Genomic DNA, 19,075 nt, shown 5'->3' with positions numbered 1-19,075 from the left:
GTGAAGTACAGCAACACTTTGCAAAATGTACACTAAAAAAACTCCAAACATAATAATGGCACTGACTTCTGCAGAATAGTCTCCAGTGGACCTCAGGAGTGTGTCAATTTGCACAACATAAAACAGTGGGAGGTGAAATATATTCTAACAAAATGCTAGGTGTGCTGTATGTTTTTAATTGACCGTGCCCACCTTGCCTTAAATGAAGTGGTTTAAACATAGCAGGCTGAAAATATGCATCCTCTTTTTCCCAACAGCTAGAGTCCTTGCTGAAGTAGCAACATATTGGAATCAGTCTGATTTTACATCAAACTGCAGTTTCAGATTCAACTGTTAATGCACCCGAAATAGAACATAACCTCCAATTTGAAACACAAAAGGCTGTCTTCACCATCTAGTTTAGATTCTCTGTAGAAACAGTAGTAACACAGGAAAGAAGCAAAGAAGAACACCAGCAAACATACAAAAATATAATTCTCTATCTTTGGAGATGGCAGGTGTTGCCACCACTCACCATATGCTCAGAGGCACATGTTACCAAATTCTTCCAAGCTACACAGGAAGTGGATTGGACTGTGAAAGACCAACCCAAATGGTGTTTGCATTTTGACCAATTTGCAGGGCAGTCCAATATCTCAGAGAGGAGTTCAGGTCTCCTGCTCCCCTGGTGCATTCGCTATAGCTGCCCAATTTCCCTGCTTTTTAAAGTTTGATAGAATAGCTGTGGGCTATAGGTATGTTCTTAAACCGCAAGGTTTTTTGCCTATTAGTGAATAAATAATAATAGTTTGGCTTTTCCAGAAATGCTAATTCTACAAACATAGAACTATGAAATAAAACTCAAGATTGGGGAAAATTTGTATTTTTCTGACTCTTACAAATTTTTAAGAGACTGAGTCTAGAAGACTAGCTATAGCTGCCTGTAGCAGTAAAAAACATACACACTGGTGAGATGTATTAGTAGCCACCTAGATTATTTAGCATGAATTTCTGTAGCAAACATATGAGGAAGGCCAAAGTAACTGGATCATATGATGCAGTAAAAGGTCAAAATTCTGGTTAATCTTTACCCTTTTAAAAATTGGTGAACATTGTGAAATTAAATAAGATGCTTTTTTTACTGAATATTCAAACACTCAAATTTACAATATTGGATGGGATGATATATCTAAAGTTGAAAACATAAAGTGCAAAAAATGTAGTTCTGGTTTAGTATACCTACAGTATGCAGCATAAATTCACATTATGATATGCTTGATTTTTTTTATCTCTTACAGGAAGGGTGGCAACAATAAATTGATAAAAATTTATCATCAGGATGGGAAATACGGTTTTTCTGATCCATTGACTTTTCATTCTGTTGTGGAACTGATTAACCACTATCACCATGAGTCTCTTGCCCAGTATAACCCTAAACTAGATGTGAAGCTTATGTATCCTGTATCCAAGTACCAGCAGGTGAGTTTTTCAAAGCCGGTATTACCATTAAATACATGTTTAGTTTTCATAACAATTTTGTTTCCAAAGACAAGGTTTTAAGTGAGAACAAATTTAGGAGACGACCAATCAGAGATCCCTAACTTGCATATCCTCCTTTAAATGTATCTTTGTCATAGTCTTTCACTGGACTTAGTTCAAAATATTTATGCATGTATAACTACTGGGCTCCTACTGGGAGAAAGGGCGGGGTATAAATCTAAAAAAAATAAAAATAAAAATATAGCTTACAAGAGAGGTAGGGATGAATGATTTCCTGCTTCTTATTAAATCTGGATCTTAGGCTGCAATCCAGTACATGTCTACTCAGTAGTATGCTCCATTTGGTTCAATGGGACTTGCTCCTAGGTAAGTGTGTATTGGATTGCAGCTTTAAGTCTATTGATTTGTTCTGTCATTATTGGTATCTCTTCCAAACTATAAAGTTTACGAAGAGAAATTAGTATAATTGTTTTTGTAGGGCAAACATTGGAGTATTGAAAACCTACCATGCTCTCTAAAATAAATCTTGCCAGTTAAGCCCTTGATATCAAGGTTAATACTGAATATATAACCGCAAATGCTTGATTGCACAAGGTCCAAAATCTAATGTGTTAGCTCTACCGTCTCGAACATTTATATATACTTCCTAATTGGAATAGGCAGTGTTCAAAAGTTTGGGAGAATGTGTTGGCAAATGTATAGCCCCAGAGGAACCACATAAGTTTGTAGGTAGAGAGGCTTTCATGTTCAGGCTTAAGATTAACTTCTGTTTACATGAGGGTAGTTCTCCAGGCAGATCAGCACTTGAATCTCTTTCACAGAAATGTGTACCTGTTTTCTTCTTTGATGAATGCAGGACCAGTTGGTAAAAGAAGATAATATTGATGCTGTGGGGAAAAAGCTTCAGGAGTACCACACTCAATATCAAGAGAAAAGTAAGGAATATGACAGACTATATGAAGAATACACCAGAACATCACAGGTGTGTTGCCAGTTGCTTTATGTCGTCGTGGTGACTTAGGCCTGAACTAGAGTTTGACAGCAAACATGCAGTCTCCAATCCAAAGTGTGGGAGGATTGACCTTCACTTGCACACTTTTCCTCACTGAAGTGAGAAACCTGGTGTTACAGCCTGCATGGAGCACAAGCAGCTAGAGGGAGAGGTTACACAGGTAAACTAACTGGGAGGAAAACTTAGAAATGCACTGTTCCCACCCACTGCTTTTTCCCTGCAAATCCCTCCTCACCACCATCTGCATTGCATGTCAGAGGCCAGCACAGGATTAGGAATCTGTTCCCACCCAACATATAGCTAGAACAATGTCTGGCTGTAGGGAATTGTTACAGATTTTGAATGAATGGCATTCTGAATGTGCAGTCTTGGATGCCAACATGTCAAAGAGAGCCTGCCCCGCTGTGGAACACTTCATCAGGACTCTGTTCAAGTAGTAGCCCAGCAGAAGATTGGCAGGAAAAAATTTTATAATCTTTCAGTCCTGAAAAAGTATGGCTTGCATCCGAACTAATGTTTCCATGAAAGCAAGGCATTTGGGAGTGGTCATTAGGGAATTTGGAACAAAGTGTCATCAGTATTCTGATGATCCACAACTTCGTTTCTCTTTAACATTTAAATTGGGAGTGGTCATGCAGGTTCTGGACCAGTGTCTGCAGGTTCTGGACCATGTCTAGGTGCAGTGGTGGGCTGGATGAGAACCAATAACCTGAGATTAAACTCTGTCAAGTCAGACCTGTGGATGAGTGGTTCCTGTGTCTAGGAGATAGGTCACTTACCTGTTCTGGACAGGGTTGCACTCCTGAAGAAACAGGTACATAGTCTGAGGGTGCTCCTGGATCCATCTTTGTCACTCAAGGCACAGGAGGCCTTGGTGGCTAGAAGTGCCTTCTACTAGCTAGGGTTGGTAAGACCGCTGTGGCTGTTCTTGGACTGTGATAACTTGACCACTGTGGTCTTGGCATTGGTAACCTCAAGACTAGATTACTGCAATTTGCTCTGAAGGGCTTCCCTTCAGTCACAACGCAGGAGCTGTAGTTAGTGCAGAATGCACCGTGTCAACATCATATGTTGACATTTGCTGAGGGAGCTGCACTGGCTGCTAATATGCTACCAGACATGGTTTGAGGTTTTGGTTTTAGCATTTAAAACCATAAACAGTTTGGAACCAGAGTATCTAAGAGATCACATTGCCCCATCTATTTTTGCCCAGCAACTGTACTCCTCATATGGGTACTATTGAAAGTACCATATGCCCAGAAGTATGCTTAGCTTATACTAGAAACTAGGCTTTTAGTGTTGCAGTTCCAGCTCTCTGGAATCGATTACCAGCCAAAATTAGACATTATTTAAGAAGGCTTTCTCTGAGATGCGTGAACCAGTCACTTATGGAACAATTGTATATCTGAACAAATTGTTTTTTAGAATTTCTAAAAATAATTTTACTGTTTTTAGAACTTGTTTTATTTTGTTTTTATCTTGGACACCACTTCCATGGCTTTATGGTATGAAGTGATTTGTGAATTTGTATGATAATAATAGTTGTTGTAGTTGTCATTTACATGGTCACTTTTCTCTCAAGGTGAAAGGAGTCAGTGTAGGCGTACCTAACTGATCAAAGGCTCATGTAGATTAGATATTTAAATTGATAATTCTCTCAGTGTTAGAATCATGAACTTTTCTATATTTAATCAAATTATTTAAACTCAGAACCACACTTGATCAGCTTTGATTTATGTAAAAATAATAAAATAGAAGTTAGTTCTGCAGCTTTATGCTTCTAGTGGCCAATGAAGGTCATTGAAATAGTTTTTTTTTTCTGTGCAGGAAATTCAAATGAAGAGAACAGCAATAGAAGCTTTTAATGAAACAATTAAAATATTTGAAGAGCAGTGTCACACCCAAGAGCAATATAGCAAAGAATACATTGAACGATTTAGAAGAGAAGGAAACGAGAAGGAAATTGAAAGGTACATCTGCCAAAATGCCACATTTGTTTCAATCCCTGACCTGATACAGTAACTGCATTTCTCTTCTGCATAATTATAATTAGTCTCACTAACCCTCAAAATGCCTGCATCGGATGTACAATTTAATATTACTTTTAATTACATAAATACTGTGCAAACAGTCAACATCTTTGTTATGGCAGTATCATCTACACACTTGGACTGGACAAAAACTGACTGCACATTATGTGGTCTGTTGAACTTAGAAGCTTTCTTCCCATGTCAGATTTAAATTTTAGTAAGTCTTGCTAGATTAAGGAATGAGTTGCTCATATGCAGTCAGTGAGATGAAATTGCTTGAAATGCAATATCAAGCAGGCTGAAAAAGCTCCAGATAGACTCCATCTGAAAAAGGAATGGTAGAATTCTAATAGAGCTGGAAAAGGTATAGGAAAGGGCAGCTACCTAAATGAACGTAAGTGTTCAGAGGTAGCACATCTCTTGATACAAGATGCTGGGGACAAACAGATGGCCATCAACATCATACTGTTATGCTTCAGAGGCATCTGGTTGGTTGATGTTGGAGACAGTTGGCTAGATATAGCTGGCCTTGGACTGATTCAGCAAGATAGTTCTTAAGAGTATTAATAGTATAGATTCTGAATAAAATCATTTATTAGATAATGAGACAACATGGAATAAGCATCCAGCCAGTGCCGGATATCTTATTCAGGCAAAATGACTTCTGAAATTTGAATGGTAGTAGTATGGCAACTTGTATTAAGTAGCAGGGCAACTTGCTTCCATTTAAAAAAATTATTTAAATCTAACAAAGTCACCAAGAGAATTCACAATAAAGTTTAAAAATGATTCTTCGTAATAAAAATAACAAATGGAATAAAAATTAGCAATACTATATTAAACCAGCAGAATCCACATAGGAAATACAATTTTTAAAAAACAAAACAAAACTTGTGCATAAATGTTAATAAAGTGGGCATCTGGTGGATTAAGCAGGGAGGGTATACAACAGTATAGTCCTTACACACTATTTAGCAGTAGATGAGATCAATGCATATTTTAAGATAAGAGCCTGTTGTGTATGTTTGTGCATAACTGTAACCTTTAAAAACACTAGACATTTATTTACAGAATTATGATGAATTATGAAAAATTAAAATCACGTCTGGGTGAGATCCATGATAGTAAGCTGCAACTGGAACAGGATTTGAAGAACCAAGCACTGGACAACCGGGAAACTGACAAGAAAATGAACAGTATCAAACCTGATCTTATGCAGCTGCGCAAAATTAGAGATCAGTACCTTGTGTAAGTAATAAGCATAGTTACCAAGCATAGTTACCGAGTGTCCAGTATTCTGTATTTCCTCTAAGTACAGCTATGAGGGCCTAGGTAGACAAGATGTCACTCATAAAATTATCAATTGTGTCAGTGTCATGTTAAAAGTAAATGGGCACAGTGGACCTGAGCTGGATTAGGACCTGGTGGGGGTAGGGGCCTTTAACACTCCCCCTGGCTCCTGAGCCAAATTGGGCTCCTCATGCCTTCTAAGGTTTAAAGCCCTTATCCCTGCTAGGGTCCCAACCCAGATCAGTCCCACTGTACTTTTTACTTATTACTTATTTTATTTATAACCCCCCCTTCCAAAGGTTCCCATGGCAGTACATAAACAAGTCAATAAAACATACACAACATTATTGCATGCAAAGCCAAAAAACCCCAAATACGATTCATAAGCATAATAAAACAGTCAACAGCAAAAAAAATAATAATCTGCCATCTCCCTATACCTGATGGGACAGGTATGTCTTAACATTTGAAAATAGACAATGTAGATAACAGCTGTATTTCCAGTGGGAGGCAGTTCCACATTCAGTGTACCATAACAGAAAGGCCCTACTTCACACTGTCATACAATAGACTGCAGCTACTCTTGGAGCTACAAGCAGGCGCTCTCCAACAGACCTTAAAGCATGGACTGGTGGGTAATTGGGAGAGCTGTTCTTGCAAATGACATTTTAAAAGCCTTTCGCACAGTTGCTGTTAACGGTGGCCTGAATATATTAATGGAAGGGAAGCTGAGCCCTTGACATGGAAGGATTTTAACAGTTGGCTAGCCTTTTCAGCACTCATGGAATAACTGCATGGCTTATTAATAACTCTAATCCATGGTACAATTTTGGTTCTGGCTAAATTTGTTAGCTTTGAACTGAAAGACAACCTATACCGAATCCATGTTGAATGAAACAAGTCAGCAGAGAGAGCTAACCAGTGACCTCATAGATAAGCTCCTTTTCAAGTTAGTGTTAACTGCTTGCCTCCTGAATACAATTGGGACATCCAGTGGGCAATTCCCATAGTTTGCTGGGACAGAGAGCCGAAGGCGGAGGGAAGGGATGTGAACAAAAATCTTACATAGAGGAGATGTTGTCTGTACCATAGTTAGTCAATTTACCAAAAGGCTCAAAATGCTGCATCAGTGTGCATCCATATACAACAAATACAACTGGATCTGCTTTTTCTGCAGTTTTGGATATATTCCTTCAGTAACGACACTGCTATGAGAAGAACACTTATGGCCTAGGAATTTGGGGGATTGTTTGTCTTTTTGTGTGTGCGTAATCCTAACTATTAGACTGCATTACAATGTATTGTCTCTTATTGGCAGCTGGCTTAATCATAAAGGAGTGAGGCAGAAACGAATAAATGACTGGCTTGGAATAAAAAATGAAAACTTTGAGTAAGTGTTTCTGGACAACTAGTTTGAATTTTGCAATATGAATGACCAAACTGCATAGAAAAATTGTACCACAGGAGTTTATTGTTCTGTTTTAGTGTACATGTGTGTGATTGCCATATGACCATGTACACTTTTTCTTTGTCAAGTGACAGTGTCTGAAGATCTTATACACATGACCAAATAATGCTAGGGCAGTTTTCTCTCAGCAATCTACAGTTCCAGAAGAATCAGTCAGGAAAAAAATAACTCCATCCTTGTATATTACCAGTGGTAAATATGTTACAACTAGTAGCTTCCTTTAAACGAATAAAAATATTTTAGTATTATCTTATTTGAATGAAATGTGAGCATCTGAGACAATGGAAGCATCTTCTTGTGCAGCATAAGAACTACTGATTTCCTCCAGGGCTTGGTCCTGTATATGCTTCTGACAAGAATTAACAGTGGTTTAAAAATCATCATGTGAGTTAGGCCTCTGTTGTTATTTGCATGAATTGCTTCATGCAAGAACAAGTAATCCTAATACAGAAAGATTCCTGCATTAAGGAAATAAGATTTGTTGTCTCTTCCTAGTACATACTTTACAAATGAGGAGGATGAAAATCTGCCACATTATGATGAAACATCTTGGTTTGTGGGAGATATCAATCGCATCCAAGCAGAAGATATGCTTTGTGGGAAACCTGATGGAGCATTTTTAATTCGAGAAAGTAGCAAGAAAGGCTGTTATGCTTGTTCTGTGGTGTAAGTAGTGATTCCCTGGATTTCCTTTAGGCTACAATCTATGTGTGCACTTGCAGGGGAGTCAGCCACGTTGAATAATAAATTAGGTGGGACTTTCTTCAAAATAAGCATGCATAGGATTGGGCTGCATCTCTTGCATATCCTTTTGCCTTAGATTTTCTTAACTGAAAAGTGTTTAAAGTCTGAATTGTGGAGAATGCAACAAAGAGACATGGGGATAATACAGAGTACTTGCTTGGACTCTCTTATATGGACAATTTGCTTACTAATTTACTTGGCTCAGCGAACTGATACTAAAAGAACTAGACAATTGAATCTCTCCTCCACCTTAGCCCCATAGTCCATATACTGTTAGAGGCTCTTTGGTATTTGCATTGTTAAGCTAGTCCTCTTGACAAAAGTATTTTAAGCTTTCAGTCTCTTCATTATATCCAGTCAGCAAAAATACAAAGTGTCTTGATTTGCCTATATGGACAGCTACTTTAAGAGTCTTTCAGTTCGCTACTGCTTCCAAATCATATAGTTAAAACTTGCTCAGAAAAACATTATTTTGGTGGAAATGTTGGGATTTCTTCATAAAGACCTTGGATACTATAGTACAAAGCACTGAGGTCTCAACATATCCAGTTCAAATAGCTTCGGTTGCTTAGTCTGCTCCATAATTATTAGCACGTACAATATAACATGGCGTATGGTCTAAACCAGCCTTCCCCAATCTGGTGCTCTGGTAGTTTTGGAGTAGCTACAAATCTGCCTTGTATGAGTCAAACCATTAGTCCACCTAGCTCAGTATTTACTGAATTCCCTCTCCTTCAATATTAGACAGTCATCTTCTCTGATATCTTTTCGGTGCCTGCTGAAGACCTTCCTCTTTCAACAAGCCTTTTAAGTAGAGACCCCATCCCAGTCTGCGTCTATGTTAGAATTGCTTTTTAAGATGTTTTTAAAGCTTTTTTAAAAGGTTTTTAAAAGATGATTTGTTTTAAAATATTTTAAAGTCTGTTTTTAAGATGTTTTAGTGTTTTGTTTGCCACCCTGGGCTCCTTCTGGGAGGAAGGGCGGGATATAAATTTAATAAATAAATGAATACTGGGAGTGGCTGTCCAGGATTTTAGCAAAGATTCTCCCCCAGCCCTACTAGAAATGTCAGGGATTGAATCTGGGCCTTCTGCATGCAAAGCATAAGAACATAAAAAGGAGTGTGCTGAATCAGGCCTATGGCCCATCTACTCCATCATCCTGTTCTCACAGTGGCCAACCAGATAACTTATGGAAAGCCCAAAAGCAGGATCTGAGTGCAACAGCACTCTCCCCACTTGTGATTACCAGCAGCTGGCATTCAGGGGCATGCTGCCTCCAACAGTGGTAGAACATAAGTATTGTGGCTAGGAGCCATTGATAGCCTTATCCTCCATGAATTTGTCTAATCCTTTTTTAAGCCACCCAAGTTGGTGTCCATCACTACTTTTTGTGGGAGCAAATTCCATAGTTTAACTATGCACTGTGTGAAGAAGTCCTTTCTTTTGTTTGTTGTGAATCTTCCAACAGAGGTTCGTGGACTATAGCCCATCCCCACCTCCCATTATCTCCAGCCAACATGGTCAATGGTCAGAGATGATGGAAGTTCCAGTTTAAAACATCTAGAGGTCGCCAGGTTGCAGAAAGTTGGTCTAAATGTACACTTGTTGGGAATTCTCCACAATCTGCCTTTTGTTAACGGTAGTAGTAGTAGTAGTGCAGTCAAGTTAAATTTGTTAACTATTTTCATGCTCCTGTGACATAAGTAAAATGGGTTTTTACAAAAGCTAGATAATACATACATTCTCATAGATTGTGGATAATTTGTAATTCTGAACATACTTTGCAAGTTGCTGCACTTATTCTGTCACAAAGTTCCTCTGTCACAAAGTTCCATAACAGGTGGTACTTCTCTTATAGGAATAAAAAAAACCAATTACCATTAATTCCCTCCAAAATGGGCTTGAAAGGAACTTTGTGCAAATGTACATTTGGTAATAGATTTGCATTTTTTAAAACAACAACAACAACTATTTCAAACATTTTTACCTTGCCTTTCCTCAGACAGAATTTAAGGCAGCTAGCAATAGAAAATGAAAATAGCATTATATAATACAAATACAGAAAATATAAACACAAAGTATCTACTAAAAACAATTTCTGGCAGGTTTAAAACCATTTTCCACCTGAGCTTAAAATTCTTACAACTTGAAAGCCATCCAAAAAAAGGAAGGTCTTCACTGCAGAATGAAAAGCCATGCATACATGCATACTGTTGTTTACAATGTTTCTTCTTATTCATCATGACCCTTCAATGTCTTGCCAATTGTAACCTTCCTAGTTGACTATCATGTTTAATTCTTTTCTTTCTTTCTTTTTTTTACAGAGCTGATGGCGAAGTTAAACACTGTGTGATTTACAGCACTCCAAGAGGTTATGGGTTTGCAGAGCCATATAACCTATATAGTACCCTTAAAGAATTAGTTCTTCATTACCAGCATACCTCCCTTGTCCAACACAATGACTCCCTCAATGTTCGACTTGCTTATCCTGTCAACGCACAGATGCCCTCCCTCTGTAGATAAATTCTAGGAGGGTGAAGTATAGGTGAAGTGTTGGTTCTCAGATTTCTTTTCTACAGTTTTTACTAAAACCCAGAGGGCATTCTTTCTCCTTAAGACTGCTTGTTTTGCACAAGAAATGATTTGATGAATGTGAATTGGAGACCTAGCAGCAACAAAATAATAGCTTTGGGGTTGGTGCCCTGGTGCTACCTGAAGATCAGCTATGTTTTTATATAAGGAAACTCTCTCATTTTCCCTGTAAGGAACATGTTAACTGTTTAAAAATACATACAGAAACATCTAGAAGCAAAACTGCGGAGAGAACATTTTTGCCAGGCACCATCAGCGGAACTTCTACTTGGATTTTGTTTTTCTGAGGTATTGGTAATGTCTTTCAGTCTTAAGCTCCAGGAAAATGTGGGGAAAGTCTCTACTCCAGAAGCTTTTCCTTGTTAATTTTAGCAGCTTTGCTGCAAGTCAGACAAACTTAAAAATGAGGGCTCATCTTGATGTAGCATGGTATTTGGTGAGAGGAGACCAAAGGAATTATAGGGAGAGTTTCAGGTTCTTATTTAAAGAATATCCTCAAGGAAATATTGCTTTATATTTTACCAACATAACAAAATTTTGGTTTCAACAGTACTATAGGTCTTCAAATAAAAGAAACCAAATCTGAACCCACCAAAACTTGTTTCATTGCTAGATTTAGCACTTATGGGTGGGAGGGGGGAGATTGCATTTGCAATCACACACTTGCCAAAACTTGAAGAGAGAAACAAAAGCTAAAACTTCCTGTGTAGTTTTGAAAACTCTCACCTGACATAACTGCACCAGTTTTCCCCCTTATTACTTTTAAAATGTGTTTCCTTTCTTCCAAGGATGTCAGATTCTGTTTTTAAAAAATACTAAGCTTTGAAATGTAAACCAGAATGAAGCTGGCACTTGGCATGTTTATAAGATACTAAGCAAAGAATATTCTGTTTAAAAATGTTTGTTTCTTTTTAAAAAAAACAACAACTTTAAACGTGCAATGGATTGCTTCTCAATGGCTTGCAAAACCAAAAACAAAAAAACCCATAGGGTGCTGTCTACATACTGCTGAAACATACTGCTATAAAACTGTATTTGTAATGCATTTGGATTGTACCCTAAATCACTAATTCCATTGCACAGGTTATATACCCTTAGAATTCATTGCTGGCTTACCATAAGACAAATATTTGGATAGCTGAATTCAGTGGGAATAGTCAAGATATAAAGTGGTAGAATCTATCAGTATGTAAACAGCTTTGCTTGGACTTCTGCCATCATCAGATTCATCTGGATTATATCTAACATAAAATAATGAAATTCTAACAAATAGTGAGAACTGGATCCATTAGACTGAGAATTTGTGCTCCTAAAATGCTGTATTTAACTTTTGTTGTCACTACGCATATTCCCTTGTTGATTTGTTGTAATTTCTAAAGATTATATTTGAGCTAAAACACTTGCTTACACAACAAGGACAAATAGGTAGATTCAATATGATGTCTTTCCTTTTTCTGTGTAGTATAGGAAGTGCATGCGAGGGAGCTGGGACATCTGGATCTTTTCTGGCTCCATCCTACCTTCAGTGCCACCTTGAACCCCCAGACTGTTAGATTCTAATGTTTACACAAAGCAGAATGCACTATAAGGGAGCATAGAAGTATTATGCAGAATATGAAATTGCTGAACAGGAAAATGATAAATCTTGAGCACTAAGCAGCTGGAGGGGCCATACTAGATTGCTTGACATGTCCCAAAAGCACTTGTTTTGCACTAAACTACTGCCACTTAAGCTAAGTGTTGGTTACCAGCGGGAACATGAACTTCTACAAATGGAACGGTGGTTGTCAGAGGAACCATCCAGTCCTCAAATTTATGAGAAGATAGTGAATGACCTAATGTGCTATAATCTCTTAAGTCCCTCTTTCCCCAAGCCTTCCCACCCCATTTCCCCTTTAGCCACGAGTAATATGCTACTTTCATCAAGTGTGGCTCTGGATTCTGCCAGTTTTCAGAGCAGCAGGGTGAGACTTTTGTACCCTCCTCTGCATGGAGGCCTGACCAGTTTGCACATTCTAATTTGATACCTGCACATTGCCTAATGCTACTTTGTAATTAAATTAGCTTAGGCTACAAAAGTCTGTTCTGACTTATCCAAAATCAGGGAAACTTTTCCATGCCCCCCAATAAATTGCTATATTTTAAAGTATCAAACAATGAACTAATTGGCAATATAAGGTGGAGTCACACAACACACACACACCCTTACTGTTCTGGATACTTCATTGGGTTTTCCCATATAAAGTCACTGGCTTCTGTTTTTCTGTTTGGAGTATCAATAAATTCAGAATCGTATGTTTCCTTTCAGCTTCATATTTTAAATTTTCCAATTAACTTTATGTGCACTTCATCTTAAAAGGAACTTTGATTTACTTCTCTTTAAATTGGCACGTTCTGACATACTTTATTAGAACTGTGAGCAAATTAAACATATATGTAGCTTTCTGATTGTCTGCATTTGGTTTGGGGAAATAAGTAACAGCTGATGGTGTTGTCCATCTGGTTTTCACATGCCTTTGCACTCTTGCATTAGCCTTTTTTGGATGGATTTGGCAAGTGAAAGATCATTTTGAAGTCAAATGAAAGTTCATAGAAAGAACGTTCTACTACCATCATTCAGCTTCTGTCCATTTTTCTTGACGTAATGTTCTTGCTAGTTTTTCACACACATCATGTTTCGCATGAGTGATGCTTAGCTCACCCTAAGTGGCAGTATTCCTACTTTCCATGGCTCACCTTTTGATTATTATGATCACCCTATAAGCAGAACATGCTATCTTTGTACAAATGCAGAAGAGAATGGCAAAATGGAAGAAGCTAAGTGGATGAATGTTTTTTTAAAAAGCCAATGAGTTAGGCTTGCTTTTGTAGAATACTTTTTTCATCTGCCAGCAGTTAGTTATATTGATCTCAGTGACCCAATTATGTAGATTTTTTTTCACAGTGTTAAACAGTAAATTGGGTGGGGAGAAAGTTTCTTGCTTAATATGTACAGTTTATCTGAAGTGTATTTGCAAGGATTGGGGGTGATTCAGTAGTTTGCTTTCTCACAACTAGAAAACTATCTCCTTCTGCAGTCACTACGGTAATTGCAATGTACAATAGATCAGCCAAGAATGAAAAGTAATTCAATTGCCAGTACTTCTGCAGACTAATTTCTTTGCCAGTCACTCTTCATAAAAACAAATACATAGGTATTGAGAAATTTCAGGAAGAGTTAATACAGAGGGTACAACATTGTTTTCCCTCTGCACTTACGTTGTACAAAGAAGTACTTGAATCTCCTGTTTACTGAGGTAGGAATAAATCCAGCATCACTGTGTTTTCTAGTCTGTGAGCCAGAAATCCATGGTAGGTATCCGCAAATGCATGCATGTGCACACTGGAGCTGCTTGTTTCCCTCTCGCCAAACAACAGTTCTTTGCACTACTTCAGATATTAGTTCTGAAATTCCCCTGGATTTCAAAAGTGACTTGTCAAGCAATGTGGAGGATGCAAACATTCAAATGCTCCTGCGCATATATACAGCTGGTTATGCAACACTTAGGATCATAGCCTAAAATGAAAAAGCAGGGGATTAGCAAACAAGATGTTCTAATCTGGATGCCCAGGTTTATGTTTTCTACCTCCAGTCACTGAATTCACTTGCAGTCCATATACTTGCAAATAAATTGGCATGCAAAATCTCTTCAATCCCAGTACTACTACTATATCTGTAGGTGTTTGGATAAAAGTAAGCATATATGTGAACCATGCAGATGTATGAGACAGCCAAAGGCCACCCTGCGCAAGCTCAGGAATAGGGACAGCAACAATTCTTCAGCCTCTTTCAGAGCAGGCAGACAATACTGTAGAAGCCAACGTGGACACAAGTAGTGCTATATTAAGGGCTTGACGTGGTTTGCTTTTGTAATTATGCTGTCAGTTGGAAAGCCATGACAACATAGTAAACTTCATGTTTGGCTATCATATTTCCAAGTCTCGAAAAGCCCCTTTTTTGGTACTTGAACAATGTTATTTCTGTTTGAATGTGTGGTTTTTGTTTTTGTTTAATTCACGCTAACGGAATAAAAATCTGAAGTGGTAGCACGTATTGTGTGTATGCAGATATAAAACATAACTTTTTTGTGAGGTGACAAGTTATAACTGCAGACCCGGGTAAGCATATTGTATGTTCAAGGTTTGTTTTCCTTCTACCTGTTTTTCTTTTTAATGTGAATCCATAAATATCTGCTTAATACCTTGGGAAGTTTCAATATATTCCTGAAGTAAAGATTTAGATCCAATATTTGTTTCACCCTTTAAAAATACTTGCATTTAGAAGCAGTCTGACTTGGCATTTTAGCTTCCTGAAACCTCCATTTTCTGATGTGCGGCAAGATTTAACTATACTTTTAGACATGAACTCAGTTTTTGTTTTCTTTAATAAGAATTACTTTTTTATGAAAAAGATAGTATTCCAGAACTGAAGTGTTTTAAGACATTGCAGTGGAATGTTTTGGGCTAGGATGTACATCTTAAAATAAATGGGATAATGATTTGTCCAAGGTCTGGTATCAGCAGTGGACATACTCAAGCAGTTGTTGGGGCCCACACCAAGGCAGCTTACCCGTATCCAGAGTCTGCTACTGCTACTCTCATAGGCTGCAATCCATGTCTACTCAGAAGTAAGCTCCATTGGGTTCAATGGGATTTACTCCCAGGTGTGTATTGGATTGCAGCCTTTGTCACTGACACCTTCCCACTCTTCTTTTCTCTTCCCTTCCCCCCCCAACTGCTCCCTACCTGCTTTAGGAGACCCAGGGATGTGTGGATGCGCACTGCACCACAGCCTCATGACTCCCCTTAAGGTGGGAGAGCTGTTTCCTGTCACCATAGTGACCTTGCTTCATCCAAGTTGACAGGGAAAGTGCATCCAACATGTAGGCAACTGAGGGGAAACCTGTCGCTACATCTGCCCACTGCTATAGTAATTAGGGGACTCTTTTCCATCCTAACATGTCTTAGTTGTTCTATCTCCTTGCTAGATGATGACATCTTGAGAAATCCTGCCCTCTCCTTCCTGTCCACTGGGCACTAGTCTCCCATATTCTTTGCCCTACAGCCATCGCAATCTGCTCCTATCCCACAGCGAGAGAAAGGTGAGCAGGAGGCACTTTGCTGCTGCTTCCTGCTATTAGCCAATGGCATGGAAGGGATGGATGGACCCAACTCCGACCCTCATTTTCTGTTGGATCTTGCCTGAGAGGCCTCCACAAACCTGGATTAGGCATTATATAGCCCCTTCTCATGATACACCTGCAGAATAGAACAATCTCCACATATCCCCTGCCACAGTGTTTGTCTCTACCTAGTTGCAAGCCACTAGCAGGAATATTTGTCAGTAGGATAAAGATACACCACACCATACATTTAAATTCTCTTGGAAAGGTGCATACATGTACACACACCACTCGATCACTCTATATTATGCAGAGCTATCCTAACAGTTATAGAGTGACTTTAACATAAGATGGCAGATGTACAAACAGTTGTATTGCTGTTTGTAAGCCCCAAGACAGAAGAATTCCAGTGAAGCCTAAAAAGTGAAAAAATTGTTTGAGAAGTAGCACTGTGGGCTAAACTAGACAAGATGCTAGAAGGTCCATGAGCAGATTGCATGCGTGTGTTGTTTTTTTCAGTCATAAGCAACTGGAGAGATAGTGCAGTTGGATTGCATAAGTGGCTTTGGGGGAGTGGGTGTTGAACCCATGGCTGGCTCCAGGCATGCCGGGGCCCTTGGGCATCAGCTTGCCCTGAGCCCTGGCATGTGCGCACGCTCGCAGCCCCCCCACCTACCTGTCTCCTGTCTTTTATCTTTGTCCTTAATGAAGATGGCGGCCGTGGTTTCCCTAAGGGGATGAAGCCTCCGCCACCATCTTTGTAGATGGCACACGTGCGTGCTATGCACATGCATCTCTGCCATCAACTAAGATAGTGGCAGCAGCTTCATTCCCTTAGGGAAGCCACGGCCCCCATCTTCATTAAGGGCAATGCTATAAGGCAGGAGACAGGTGGGGCAACGGAATGGCGGGCAGGCGGAAGCTCCTGCCCTGTGATCCGTAGATGGTGCTGCGGATCTCGGAAGGGGAGTGGAGGGCCTCTCAGGTTCCTGTAGCTCCGGGGCCCTTGGGCCAGTGCCCCATATGGCCGCCCTTTGGAACCAGTCCTGGTTGAACCTTTATTCTTGTGCCATCTTCATGATCTAAATCACCATCCTGAAGCTACTTGGTGTGTAGAGGGAAATATTCATACAACTGGGTGCTTCCTGTATATTCACTCCGCAGCCCCATGGGGGAAATATTAAGTATGAGAGATGATTTAGATTTAGAAGAATACAGGGTGAAAGGTTAAACACTCCCAGCCTGATAAGGGTTTGCTTTGAACTAAAAACACACAGGAGATCTGATCTGATCTCAGCAACCTGTTACTTCAGCCCTGAGCTAAAAGCTTTGCTTGGTTGGAATATGTTTTGACTCAACACTGACTAATAAATAATGAACATTTATCAAATCTGATGTTCCAATCAGTTTGTGACTTCGAGCACTAGTGTTTTGGGCTGGCTCCATTATTTTAACACAGATTCTTTGTACTATACACCATTCTTCAGCAACATCCCTTGCTCCTGTCTTATTGTTAATGCATGTTTTCCTTTTGGCTTGGAACTTGAAAAGCTTTATGAGGTATTTGTAAGCTTGTTCGGAGAGTGTGTCTCATTGATTCAGTGAGTATTGCATGTAGCAATGGCTCTTAGTTAAAGTCTACTCTATTTCACACTTCTTCGTATCTTAACTATATCTATAGGAGCCTTGCACTTCTCTCCAATCAGCGTCTCGGGGCACTTTTTAACTTTTGGAGAAGTGTTGTACTGTATAGAAACATTTAAAAACATTTTCAAGGTTCAACATTCTCCCCTTCATCATAGGCCTATTACTTTCGGTGGTGTTGCACCCTTGTATGCCAGCCAACTGCATTGTATTTCTTGAAGTGCAGAGTGTTTGGTCTTTATGGTGACTGACTATAAAGAAATTTGACTCTATTTTGTTAAGTTTTGCCAGTTTACAGCACCATGGGATTGTACTGGTCTGCAACGTGTGTGTGTGTGTTTGTATGTATGTACTGTAGTATATAGATATATGGAAAATAAATTCACATACACATCTAATATTCATTGGCCATAAGTGGCACTGGCCCTTTGAAACTCCAAATTCATCATTTGCACTTGCTTTACTCACCCCACAATATGAAAGTTGGGATCATTTTTGTTCCCCCCTCCAAAAAAGTGGGGCTCCTCACTAATATTTCTGATGTGCATTTAAAATTCCATTTTAATGTTTTCCTTATTTGCTTCAAGATAAAGCATTATAGTTTATTGAAAGCAAAGTGATTGCATTTTATATAAACTTCATTTCCTTTGAGATGCAGTAACATTTGCACATTTTAAAAATATGGGAAAACCCCATCTAGAACTAATGTGCAAAGGAGAATAATAGCATTACTCACTGTGTATGGAATAATGAATGAGGAGGTAGTTTCATTTTGTATTGAGGTGTACCAGGACTGTGCACTCCTTTTGCACATCCCGCACATGAACACTACATTATTGGAAATGCATTTTGGTTTTCCTTTTAAGGGATGCTATTTGTCAAAGGTTTGCTTCTCATGGAGCAATGGGATTTGTTTTTGCTTTGTTTTGTTTAATATAAATTCCAGCATGTAAGTTTGGTAGTCTTGTTGGTATGTAAAACCTGTTCTTCTGTCATTTTATGGTGTAGTCAAATTTATGTAGTTTAACCTTTAAAAAGAAACTGCTTCATGAGGAAAAACAGTTGTATGTTAGTCATACTGTAGTTTCTAGATGAGTAATGCAACATTGTACTTGTCACCAAATGTGCTATGATCTTACTGTATGTTTCTATTTTTTAAATAGGTGGTTGAGCTTTGGAATCCCAGACACTAAGCATTCTGGCCTACTTTGCTTTAGAATAAAATGCAATAAAAGATTGCAATAAAGCACATTTACATGTAATGTTTTAGAAGGATGTACTGACCGCTGTTTCTAATAAACTGAGAAATACAGCTTAGCTGGTATGATGTAGTGGTAAAATGTGTTGACTCTGTTTTGAAATAGATACTTGAATGGTTAAATAACAAATCAAAAAACTACTGGCACTTACTTTAAATCCCAGCTGGCAAATTATTTCAGTTTATCCATGGACTGAAAACACATATATGGCTTGCTTCAACATCTTATGTGCAGTTGGAGCATGCAGTCTTCAAGCAATTTGCCATCTCAAAAAAAGAAAATCATTGGAGCTGAAGTCATCACCTATATGGCCAAACTTTAATCAACCACTTTTCCATAACACAGTCAAATACTAAAATATGCAACCCATCACAACAATGATAAAACAGTAAT

General features: G+C 38.7%; 1 protein-coding gene across 1 annotated transcript in view; it reads left to right on the top strand.

The window, feature by feature from the left end:
- Positions 1-18,749, top strand: part of PIK3R3 (phosphoinositide-3-kinase regulatory subunit 3) — a 69,940-nt gene extending 51,191 nt beyond the window's left edge. The window contains exons 4-10 of the mRNA XM_061632852.1: positions 1,278-1,458; positions 2,336-2,461; positions 4,319-4,461; positions 5,593-5,769; positions 7,130-7,201; positions 7,775-7,945; positions 10,350-18,749. Coding sequence (XP_061488836.1) covers positions 1,278-1,458; positions 2,336-2,461; positions 4,319-4,461; positions 5,593-5,769; positions 7,130-7,201; positions 7,775-7,945; positions 10,350-10,548 — 1,069 coding nt within the window. The 3' untranslated portion in view covers positions 10,549-18,749. The remainder of the gene's footprint in view (positions 1-1,277; positions 1,459-2,335; positions 2,462-4,318; positions 4,462-5,592; positions 5,770-7,129; positions 7,202-7,774; positions 7,946-10,349) is intronic.
- The last annotated feature ends 326 nt before the right edge of the window (positions 18,750-19,075 follow it).

Source organism: Rhineura floridana, chromosome 6, assembly GCF_030035675.1.
Source record: "Rhineura floridana isolate rRhiFlo1 chromosome 6, rRhiFlo1.hap2, whole genome shotgun sequence".
NCBI lineage: Eukaryota > Metazoa > Chordata > Lepidosauria > Squamata > Rhineuridae > Rhineura > Rhineura floridana.
The sequence above is the reverse complement of the archived record's forward strand: the minus strand, read 5'-3'. Positions and strand labels throughout refer to the sequence as shown.